Below are 11,835 nucleotides of genomic sequence, written 5' to 3'. Positions count from 1 at the left end.
ATACGTTGTGTACTGCAAAAGCAACGGTGTAGTGCGCAGGAGCAGTGGAACTCCACGTGGTCTCAGGGACAGCGTGGATTTCCAGAATTTGTTGTGGAAATGGTGTCGTTTATTTGTAATGCATGCGGTCAAACCGTAAGGAAAACGCAGGTTGAAAAGCACTATCAGAACGACTGTCGCAACTGTGATGTTTTGTCGTGTATCGATTGTGGAAAGGATTTTCACGGCGACGAGTATGTCGGACACACTTCGTGCATTTCAGAGGCTGAAAAGTACCAAGGCAAACTGTATAAACCAAAAGATAAATCGAACAAAGGCGAGCACAAACAGCAGGAATGGCTGAAGGTGATCATCAGAAATCTTAATTTTGAATTTTACCCAAGGACGGTGAATTGTGTGATCTAATTGAGGATTCATTTACAGGATCTACATATAAGGAAGCTTTCAGGCCCTGGATGCATTGCAGTTTATGTTTATGTTTATGTTTGATATGTACTCAGCTCTCTCAACTGGCAGAACTTCTTTTCGCCCTTTGCCCCACAAAGTAGAGTGTTCTCAGACCACACTGGTATCTCAAGTTTTCCTTGGAATTGAGCGCATGTACAGTTTCTCATGTGGGTGTCTGGTTGTGACTTCAAAAGGCAATTTGTTAAAAGATTAACCCATACATTTTCAGTTGTATTAATCCTAATTCTACACAGAATGAATGGGAAATTTGTCGTGAGTGGTTCTTAACATTTAACTCCAGTCAGACTCTTAGCGTTACTTATTCCAGGGGGAACAGATTCTGTAGTTTGATATTCCTAGATTTTGTTCAGAGTTGGACCTAGTACGCTTTCACAAATAGCTAGCCAGAGTGTTTCCTGTGGCATCCCTGTAGTGATGACTTAACTTAGGACACCTATGAATTCTCCTCATTGGTGATGATTTCAAACCAGTTATTGTGTCTGAACAGGGAAATGTTCTTCTGATTTCTATTTCCTGACCTTTTCAAACATATACATGTACATGTAAAGTGTACCTCAACTTGTGAAATCCCTACCCTTTCATATACCTGAAGGTTGGAAAAGGTCCCCTTTTTGGGCAGAGCCTCCCCAAATAGGCTGTTATAGGGAGTATCCCCAGGTTCTTTAACGTTAATAATGAAAAAAAAGTTGTTAGGGCTTTTATCAGTCTCTTTTGTTATAAAAAAAATGTACAATTAAGAACAAGGGACTTGTTAAATTTTGTAACTTTGACAGGCACACTTTTTCTTTTACACTGAACATTGTCAAATGCATGTACTGTACAGTCTATAATATTTTTAGCATGAGGGTGTGATCTGTTGTGAATACTGTTGGAATGCAGACCTTGGCAATCAGCTGTCAAGGTGTAATTTTTGACATTGTCACTCTCTTTTTCTTCATCAGCAAGTTAGAGAAGCAACAAGATCAGACAAAGCAGATCCTAGGCTAACTGTCCTTCTGGAGAGAATCAGTGAATATTCCAATATTCCCAGAAAGAAAGCCAAATTTCAAGTAAGATTGTGCTTGATGCTGTATTGATCTCCCACAATGTAAACTCCAAATGTCATTTGAAAATTTACTAAATGACACAATGCTTCCACTTGCACAAATTAAATGAGAACTATAAAAACCATGTCTTGTCTGTTCTCTGTTTTTTGTTTGTTTATTTTCCATTACTAAACAGTGTATGCTGGAGGAGATTAATTTCAACAAGTAGTTTGTTTTAGTTTTTTGTTTTTCAGGCATGAATGGCTAACTATTTATATTACGTTATGTTTGGATTTGCAGAATTTCTGTAAAAACAGTATCAATGTACGAGACAGTTCAACTCTGGACAAACTGTGGGAAATATTTTCAGAAAGTACAAAGGTTAGAAGGTGCTAAATTTTTATATTAATCAAGCAATTAGTAAAATGTGATATGATCTCCTTACTTTTATATGCTTCCATTTCAGTGTACTTTGTGTGTCAAAGTATTATATATATGTGTGTCTATAATACTCAAGTTTGTCTTATATTTGACAACTTGACAAGGTTTGAGTGAAGGACAATGCAGTGTAGGCACAAAATGTTCCAATGTGGTAATCCTTCTTGAAATGAACCTTCTTTTTTGCTTAAAATATTTGACATAACTGTTAATAATAAAAATAGTTTTATAAGTCTACTGAGATGTTTAATTGTAATTTATTTACTATCAATAATAGAAAAGTCCACAAGAAAGTGAACCTAACAGCAATGGTGTACATGAACCTGAACAAGAGAAAGACAATGAAAGTCAAGTAGATGAAGTTGATAAAGATTCCAAAAAAACCAAGAAAGAACAAAAAGATAATGAACTTGAGATCCTTAATGATGAAGAAGAGTCAAAAGGAAAGAAAAATAAAAAGTCTAAAGACTCCAAAAAACAAAAAAAGGGAGAAAAATTAAAAGACATTGACATCCATGAGAGTGTATGTAAGTCAAAAGGAAAGAAAAGTGAAAAGGACAGTAATGGAAATACAGATAATATGGATGCAAGTCACAATAGAAACAAAAAGCGACAGAAAAGAAGAAAAAGTGATGATGAAGAGGAGAGAGGTATGTGTGTCAAGTAGCTCTTAACATTGTACATTGTAAATCTTTTTGCATTTATTTAATATTTAGCAAGGACTACTTAACAATTAGACCCGTAGCCCGCAAGGGCTATGGGTCAATAGCCCATGAGGTGAAGCCGAATGGGCTATTGACCCGTGGCCCTTAAGGGCGAGGGGTCTAATTGTTTTAGTATCACCCAACTAGTCAGACAGAAAAGGCAATAATAAAGTTAGCAAATGCAAGTTGAAGAAATATTTATTTGGGAATAAAACAAAAGAAAGCGTCACGCTCGATTGCACCAATTTCGCTACTGGAGGACTATTACTAATAGTCATCTAGTAGCGTAGCCAATTAAAATGCAGGATTTGCATTAGTCCACTAGTTGGGTGATACTAAATATCAGTAGCTGTCGAGCCAGCAGTTCTGAGCTAAAACAGTGATGAACGATTTGATACCCACATTTCTCTCTTTCTGTAATCTTGAACCAACAGGCGAAATAATGAACTTCTCTTACAGGTTAAGTCTGTTTCAACCAGAGTTTATCTCAGTTTCTTGTTGCACCAAGTGACTAGGAGTATTTCTATCCCAGCCAGAATAGGATGCTAGTTCATTGTGTGGTTACCCCCCAGCATTATGTGCCTCATTTATGCGCCTAGATAAAGAGAAGCTTCCTCAGTGTATAAAGTTATTTAAAATACTTTCATGTTACTGAGGAAACCCAAACGAACAAAATGTTTTAAATTACAGATTGATTATTGAAGGATATGAAGGAATTTTTTTGTTTTTCCTGTTGATTCAAGATGCACATTTTGAGAGCAAACTTTCAGTATCCTTAGGATCCTTCTCTTGAGTAGCATCATTGTTGGCTATCCAGGTTTCTTCACACAAATATTATGTCTTTTGCTCTTACTACAGTGTACACAGTACCGCTCAAAAGTAAGTTACCACTGTCTTGTACGTTCGATGTTCGATATTACCTTTGTTCGATATGAATCTAGCAAATGATCAATGCATATTTTACGTTGGACGGTCTCATCGATTCGACAACGAATTGCAGAGCAGCAATCGTTGCACGTAACTGGTTTCTTACGCGTGATATATGCCACACTAAAGCTTCAGTGATTCTCGACAGAAACGAGACGTTGCTCGCAAGAGACGAGAAACCTCTCGAGAGAAACGAGACTTGTCTCGAGAGAAACGAGACGAGAGGTGGTAACTTACTTTTGAGCAGTATTGTATATATAATTTAAACTCATCTTTCTCCTGCAATGATGACTTAACTTAGGACACCTATGATCACCTCACAGAGGATGATTTCAAACAAAGTTATTTCTCTGAGCAGGGCAAAGTGAGAGTTACTGGTTTGGGTATTTTTAGCTCTGAGTAATTACTTTACAGTTCTCCTAGAGTTGACATCTATAGTGAAGACAAAATTAATGCAGAGTTATTAAATGCAGATTCCAGCTGAAAATATAAACCCATTGTGTTGTCATTGCTGTTTGGTGCTTCCTTACTGCTGGAATCCTTAATAGAAAAGAATACCACGAGCTGAAGGGCCAGACAGATTGACCTGAACTTGTCCAAAAAAAGTGTTTTGGTCCCATTGTACATGTGTCAAATGTGTTTATCTGATCAGAGCATATGCCAACTGAAGACATTTTAATTTTACAAATGTCCCAAACAATCAATCTCAATTAAGGTTGTCAATCTCATAACAAATTCAGGGCTCGCAAAATAAAAGTAACCAGCAGCGCTTGTTGTACTTCAAAACTTTGTGACAACTGTGGTAAAGTGAAACTGTATATTTATTGACAGCTAGCTGTGTTGCAGACTGTTGCACAGTTATGTAATTGCAAATAGGATGTGATTTATACCTGACTCTGTCATAATGACTTTGAGTCAAATATTTTTCAGGTCCACCACTGAGTCATTAAGCTCGCATTTGATAGTTTGAAGTTATTAATTTTGCTTATTTTATACACGAATGAACTCAGATGAATCTCCACAGTCCAAAGTGTCGAAAGCTGAACTAGAAGAAACAGTCCCAGAGAAAAGTGAGTGCATCTATGCATTTTAGGTTGATATATGATTTCCTCGGCTGATGGTTAGTTTCATCAGCTTTCCATCAGTACACTAGGAAACTCAGTTTTTAAGTCCAGTACATCTCATTCCTGCAATGATGACTTAACTTAGGACACCTATGATCACCTCACAGAGGATGATTTCAAACAAAGTTATTTCTCTGAGCAGGGTCACATGAGATGTTAGACATGCTGTATACAATTAACATTTTATGTGTTTATTAAGTAAGAGTGAGGTACTTGCAGTGTTCTTTTCTTTTCACCTCAAAATCAAAACCTGAAATATAATACTGTACATAATCTGCTGGACTAAAATAATGAGGTTTAAAATGTCCATTAAATAAATGCTTAAAAAAAGTAATTTTCAGATTAAATGTATCTCCAGTACTACAGGCAGTTGAAATGCATGTATCGACATGCAAGAAAAAAGATTGTGACAGGTAGCTGATGGCGAATTTACAAGCTAACTGTTTACCTTCAGTTAAGGTAATAGAGTTACATTTATTATGCAGCAGATCACTTCAACTGGAAGTCCACAATTAAGGCAGTGTTAAGGCAAGCTCCTGATCAAGAGTTACCAGTAAAAAGATTGAGAAAAAAGGTAAATGGGATTCATGTTTTACTCAGTGCTTCCATGTCAGTAATGGTAAAAGTTTTTATCTCTGTTTTTATACTTTCATAAATGAGCATTAACTTGGCAAATGAGCTGATACTCTAAAATTGATAATGTTTGCGATTTTTCTTGCAGATATTGGCAGAATTTCAAGCAAGAGGAGCCAATGAAAAAAATCTGACTGATAATGAGCTAAGAGCTTTGTTTGAAAAGAAGATTACAAAAAACCCAAAATTTAAAGTCCACAAAGACAGAGTAAAGCTTGTCAAATAAGGAACTAATAAAACTAACAACATGCATAATCAATATGTTGCTGTCGATAAGAGACATATGACAGCAGGTTACAAGGATCGGAACATCTATAGTATGTTTTATTTATTTTGTTCTAATAAATAACTGTTCTTTTACATACATGCATGTACTATTAACACTTCAACATTCTTTTGAAAGCAGAAGCATGCCTACCAGTTCATTCTGAACTGGTATTGTGTTTGTATTTGACTTGTTAATGAAAGTTTTACGGAAACCTTGTTGTATTGGCAAAATAAAAGAAAGGTTCATTTTTCAGCAGTGTCTGATGACCTTTTTGGTGGCAATCCCATTTTCAAGAGGTAACAGTGAACTGGTTGTTAAGGGCTGGTTTTCACTAACGACAGAGTTGTAGTCAGGAGGTAGTGAAAAAGTAGTCTCCAGCCCTGAGTAGCAATGCAGTCTCTTGTGCAAGAGAAATTTAAACCTCAGTTACTTTTTATTCTTAGATTAGCCTCTTCCAGCTATTTGATCACTTGGGGAGGAGCAAGAAAATGGTGAGAGGAAAAAAGAGGGGGTGGAGTATTGAGCGAGGAGCATTCCCGCACTGTCCTTCTCCCATATTTTTCTCTTTCAGATAAAGACTACTACTGGTAATTTGGTGTATTTTAACTTTTATTTTTAACAAAACTTGAACTGTAACTTTAATACCCTGTACACTAAAATATCTTGGGAATTACCGGTGGAATATTCTTTTAAATCTTCATTTATGACAAAATATATTCTAAATTTTATTGGAAATACAAGGAATATAACTTTTTTGTTGTAATCTAGTAAAGCGTTGAAGAATTTTTTTTTTTAAAGGAAGGTATATGACCAAAGATCCACAATACAATGACTTAATTAAGCATTTCTTTTTCTCCTTTCACCCTAATCTTCACATAGGTGTTTAAAAGAACCGTTTTTCTTGCAATGTAATACTGGCATGGGGGTATTTGCTTGTTCTTAGTAGAAAAACGACAGCTTTTCATTTTTCAGTTAAATTTCACTTCTAATCTGCTATGATTATTATCCATCTGATATTTCCCAAACACCATTACCCATGAGAAATCCTAATGATTCATAAGCTACAAACTGAAACACAATGAAATCTACTAAAAGTCCAAGGTAGATTAAGAAAGTAATATTTTCAAAGTGTAGAGACAGAATGTACATGTACAGTGGTCTGACTCTGCTCCCTCTCTGACTTCAATCCATCAGACTTTCCTGACATTAACTGATTATCACATTTGCTCCTGGCATGGTTTTCTCCTCTCTCAAGAAAGAAAAACAAACAGACAGAGATTTCCTCAAAACAACACGAGTTTCCTCTTTGTTTTTGTTGCCGATCATGAGGGCGCTCAAATCTCTCAGTAGATTGCGCTGGGCTAATGGTCATCCTCTTCCTCATCATCATCATCATCATCATCATTCTGGTTTCTGCGATTACTAGGACCAGCACTGTTTATATGATTCATCCTGGGACGTGGCGGAATCATTGGCTCTGTGATGTTAAACGTTTTTATAATCTCCTAGGCATAGATGAAAAAGAAAAATAACAAGTACCTTTAAAAACACAAAAATGATCCCAAAAATTTTACTTCATTGTGGAGCAGCAGGTCCCTGTTGGCAACAACTTTCTTTATGTAGCTTGTCAAAGATTCCTTTTACCTCACTGGTACTAGTGTGAGATTTGCCTAGTTCCTAGGCTTTGATATTTCACCGAGTTAAAAGTTTTTAGGTTACGTGGTCCGGGGCAAAGATGATGTTCTGGGCCGTTCATCTCAGATACCTCACCAAAATCAATTGACCGTGAAGGCCTGGGTGAAAGCCGTTAACTAGGCAAGTGTGAGATGTAATGGCCTAATGATTACATGTAGTGGGACAGACACAGGGTTGAGCAGTCCAGATTCGTTCTTTGGGTAAAACATTTTTCTCCTACAGTACCTTCCTTCACCAAGGTGTATATAAATGGGTACCAGTAGACTGTTAGCTACGGACAACCCAGCAAAATGAAGGAAGCTCCCCAGGGTTGTTTCAGTTACTCTATGCTATGGAAACCTGGATACATGCAGGCTAAGACAGTGCAACTTCTATAAAAGCTTTTTTGTTTTAGATCGTTTCACTGGGGTTTCACTGGGGTTTCATTAGGGCTGGCACCAGGCATTCAGGCAGAGGATTATTTTGTCCACCTGGTTTGACAATCTAGAGGAAAGGTTTTCCCATAAAGAAGTTCAGTTTAAAATGTTTTGCCCACCTGTGAAAACCAGTTGCCCTCCTGCTAAAAATGCTAATGAAACACAGAGTTTTATCATTCCACTCACCTTATATTCTTGAAGAGTAAGATGAACAACCACTTGTTTCTTTACGTTTTCCTCGTTATCACCGCCCGTTTCTACATATGCTATAATGACAGAGAAAGAACAGATGTCAATCATTTGGTCATGTTTTTATATACTGTCGGAAAATACACTACTTGATACCAATTCCAGCATGTGTTAAGGTATGATATGCATCATGAGTCACTCAGAATAAATGCCTTTCTCTTTATGTTCAACATGACATTTTCCTTTTTGCAATAAAATCACTCTCATTCCATGGTCGGGTCTAATTGTAGCCTGAATCAAGTTTGAGTGATGAGTCAAGTTCAAGTCAAGAAACATGTATATTTTTTCAGACTTAGGGTTAGGGTAACCCTAACCATGGTTCTAATCACTGTGTCAAAATGATGTCCCAGAGAGGTAAAAGAACTGCCAAATGTGATTCATTTTTCACTGCTGATTCCAAGAATTGTAGCCTCCCAGAAATACATGTACAGTTGTACTTACACACAACTGGTAGTTCATCTTCAACACTTATATCAGCACGACCATCCTACAGGTAAATTGGAAGTGTGATTAAAACTAGTAATTTAGAGTGATGATAAACTCTACTCCATATTCTGTAAGATAGAATGACAAGGAGCACTGTTACTCTCCTTGCATGGGATGACTGTCAATGATAGGTTACATTGTACATCCCTTTTCCCAAAGATTTTGTCTGGTTGCCCTAACACTGACATCTGTCAGGCTCCACTATTACAAAGAGGCTCTCTTCAGCAATGATTAATTTTGTTTTATATAAAACAAATAGCTTCAGGTTTAGTTTATGAATTTGTGAATCCTACAACTGTACATACAAAATTATAGGATTGGATCCCAACATTTCTCAAACTCATTAATAATTCATCAAGTTTAAACAAAGGAAATCAAGACCGTGAGGGTGTTTGGAGCTCCCCTGGCACGCAGGAGCTCTGCTATTACTTGAAAAGTTCATGGAGCAAATATTTAAAACCATGATTATACTTTTAAGCACCTGACTAAAACTGTACCAAGAGTATGTGGAAAGACTATGACAGCATTGTCATTTGCTTTTATCAAATGTAACATTTAAATTTGAGAATTTTCCAGTAGCAGGGAGAACAAGAGAATTTTCGAGAACTCAATTCAAGGACTCTGGAAGGAAGGGAAACTGAGAGTATTCCAAAACTTCAATCAGCTGTATGACCCCTGTACATTTTACTTCAAATCAAGAATATCATTCCTACAACTTACCCTAACTAAGAAGGATAAATGGAAAAGATTCTCGATAGTCTGGCCAAATGAATCAGGATTGATGATAAACTTGAACAGACACACTGGATTTAAGTCATCATCATCTGTGACTAAAACCAAAAAAAACAACAGAAAGGAAAGTGTAATAAAACATTTTCATCATTCAGTCAACTGCAACATACTACTCTACTCTGGTAAGTGTTTAGCCCTAGGAAAATCAGAGACCAGTGATCAGAAGTGATGTTAATAAATTACCAGTTAATACGATTCATTAAGATGTCAATCCTTGTTTTTTTCCAAGACTATTCAAGGACAAGTCAACTTTTTAAAATTTCAAATGTTTTTCCTGTGTTACAGTTAACATCAACAAATTTTTGATCCCATTGTCAAGTATTCATGGATTGCTGGTAATAACTTCAGGACTTGGGACAACAGTATTGGCCAAACCTGTTTAAACTGAGTTGGAATCAGTAGTTGAAAACTGCCTTATCAATCCCACTGTCTCAGCTCTTATCCAAATAGCAAGAGAGAATTCTGCCAGAAAATTATTATACAAAAAATAGGCTCAATTATTTAAATAATAGCAACAGAACTCACAAAAAAATTCTCTCACACCTGTGTTATCATAAAGGACTTGATGTAATCTATCAACTTCTTTAGTTGTAGCTTCCTCCCTGGCTTCCACTTTCTCCAACTAATGACAGAAAAACAGGATATTAACAACATGGCAGAATGACTTGACATGGCCAGTTACAGTGTAGGCAGTGGCTGATCATGTTTACTGTAGGTATTGTTGGTCAACACTGTTGAACAATATAATTTGACCAACACTCGGTCGATATCAGAGTGTCAACCGATACACAACGGATATATCGGCCAACAGTGGGTCGAGGGTCAGTTGAGTGTCGCCTTAAGGCCGGCCACATCTACATGTAAATGGACTATTCACAAAAAAAGCTATTTTGGATATGTGACTGCTACTGTTCTTAACAAATTACATTTGTTAAGAACAATTAAAATTACAAATTACACTAAATTTGTAATTGTTAGTAGAATGGATTGCACAACTTTATATATCTGATTCTCACCTGTGTTGGTTTGACTAATTGGGTGGGCTTAGGTTGTGATGTTTTTTTCTGCGTATCTCTTGTTGGACGACGGGGAGGTTCCATAGATAAGGGACCAAGCCTAAGACAAGATAAAATGAGAGATATGTAAATGGCTTAAAACCTCAGTTCTGCCTGACCAGACAGTCATAAAGATCTTAACAATTAACTTTACAATTTGTTGAACTCAGACACCATAGACAGTGCCTCCTGTTTTAAAACCGTGTTCATTTGTTTATCAAACTTTGTCTCCATTGTTTTTTTTACCCTAGTTTAAGCATGTCCATCTTTGTAGTTATTGGGGAATAATAAAGATAATCATAGAAATTTAATTTACATTGTACATGTGGCACTACCCCAATTAAGTACCAATCCTTTAGGATTAGAACATTTCTTAGGGCAGTTTCCCCATGTGGCAAGTACCAGTCTTGTCTCCTGGAGTGTGGTTTATCTATGATTCAGGGCAGGAAAAAAAACAGGTTTGATTGCCCGGGGCAAGTAAAATTTTGCCCTTGGGCAAGTGAAAACAAGTTTGGTGGTCCAGCAGGAAATTAAAATTAGCTGCTGTCAGCAGTCTTGTTATAGTCTATCACTGATTACAGACAAAACCTAGTTACCATAAATCCTGCTTATTTCAAATTTAATAGAAGACAAGGGGTGCTTATTCAAGGGGGTGCTTAATCGAGGGGGGCCACTTATCTAATTTTTCCCAAATTGCGGCCTGACATGATCATTTTTTTAACACATCATCTGTGCGTAAACAGCAACATAAGCTGTTTATCGACATAAAAAGCTGATCCTAAAGTTTAAATTGCGGCACCATTAGTACTTGTAATAATTTTTTTATGTGGCTAGTACTTTAAATAGCCAATGACAACACAGAATTTTCGATCCTCCACACGAGTATAAGTAGGATGGGGAACACCCCCTCTTCGGATTGATAACGAGAACTCATCTCTATCAGTCCTTCCAAATAATCGGCAACTGAAGAGATCCACATGATAGGATCAAAACCGCGGTCTTGCCTGACCAATACCTGATAATACCATGTCAGAAAACCTACTAACGTCAGAAGGGCTAATAGCAGTCCCTGGCAATTCTAAAGCCATTGAAGAGGAAAACATGGACACCTCAAGCATTCTTGAAGACGATCTTCTTGGCCAGTCCGTAGACGATGAACTACCGTCCTTTCAAGTGCCAAACGACACCAGCCCACAAAAACAAACCGCACGCCAGAGCAGGAGGAAAAACCGTGAACCAAAGAAAACCGCCAGAACGAACGAGAACCCTACAAAACGTCGCCACAGTCAACCACCACAGTCAGCAGAAAGCAAAATCTTCCACGTGGAATCAGCCATCAAGTCATTGAAAAGGCACACAGACAAAGGAACTTGCCCAGAATCCCTACAATACAGGGCGAGGGCTCGGATAAGAGCGGACAATGAATTTAAAATGGACATTAAGCGTCTCAGAAAGAACGCTGAGCAAGAATTCGTCAGAGCACTAACACATTTTCACTACCGTGAAATCGACCGCGCTAGGGTCGAATTAAAACAATCAAAGAGACCAAAAGTAG

General features: G+C 37.2%; 2 protein-coding genes across 3 annotated transcripts; one reads left to right on the top strand and one right to left on the bottom strand.

Annotated features, from left to right (window-relative positions):
* The first annotated feature begins 36 nt into the window (after positions 1-36).
* On the top strand, positions 37-5,737 carry LOC145478448 (cell growth-regulating nucleolar protein-like). Of its 2 annotated transcripts, none has more exons than XM_081456477.1 (7): positions 37-345; positions 1,410-1,517; positions 1,794-1,874; positions 2,209-2,581; positions 4,573-4,632; positions 5,175-5,260; positions 5,408-5,737. In XM_081456477.1, the coding sequence occupies exons 1-7, from the start codon at positions 100-102 to the stop codon at positions 5,543-5,545; spliced, it is 1,092 nt and encodes a 363-aa protein (XP_081312603.1). In that variant the 5' UTR covers positions 37-99; the 3' UTR covers positions 5,546-5,737. The 2 variants fall into 2 exon arrangements, with proteins under 2 accessions (XP_081312603.1, XP_081312601.1); XM_081456475.1 differs by having other exon boundaries at positions 45-345; positions 5,172-5,260.
* Positions 5,738-6,278: 541 nt separating this feature from the next.
* Positions 6,279-10,555, bottom strand: LOC145478450 (non-structural maintenance of chromosomes element 4 homolog A-like). The gene is made up of 6 exons (XM_081456479.1): positions 10,242-10,555; positions 9,769-9,847; positions 9,154-9,263; positions 8,389-8,434; positions 7,885-7,964; positions 6,279-7,092 (listed from the first exon to the last, which is right to left on the bottom strand). The coding sequence occupies exons 1-6, from the start codon at positions 10,323-10,325 to the stop codon at positions 6,949-6,951; spliced, it is 543 nt and encodes a 180-aa protein (XP_081312605.1). The 5' UTR covers positions 10,326-10,555; the 3' UTR covers positions 6,279-6,948.
* Positions 10,556-11,835: the final 1,280 nt, after the last annotated feature.

Source organism: Orbicella franksi, chromosome 2, assembly GCF_964199315.1.
Source record: "Orbicella franksi chromosome 2, jaOrbFran1.1, whole genome shotgun sequence".
Taxonomy (NCBI): Eukaryota; Metazoa; Cnidaria; class Anthozoa; order Scleractinia; family Merulinidae; genus Orbicella; species Orbicella franksi.
Note: the sequence above shows the minus strand (reverse complement) of the source record. Positions and strands in the feature narration are given on the sequence as shown.

Coding starts and splice junctions, on each gene's coding strand:
- LOC145478448 (XM_081456475.1), top strand. CDS start 100: ATGGTGTCGTTTATTTGTAATGCATGCGGTCAAACCGTAAGGAAAACG. Junction 346..1,409: donor AACAGCAGGAATGGCTGAAG/GTGATCATCAGA, acceptor TTTCTTCATCAG/CAAGTTAGAGAAGCAACAAG. Junction 2,582..4,572: donor TGATGATGAAGAGGAGAGAG/GTATGTGTGTCA, acceptor GAATGAACTCAG/ATGAATCTCCACAGTCCAAA.
- LOC145478450 (XM_081456479.1), bottom strand. CDS start 10,325: ATGGAACCTCCCCGTCGTCCAACAAGAGATACGCAGAAAAAAACATCA. Junction 9,848..10,241: donor AATTAGTCAAACCAACACAG/GTGAGAATCAGA, acceptor TTCTGTCATTAG/TTGGAGAAAGTGGAAGCCAG. Junction 8,435..9,153: donor ATTTATCCTTCTTAGTTAGG/GTAAGTTGTAGG, acceptor ATTTACCTGTAG/GATGGTCGTGCTGATATAAG.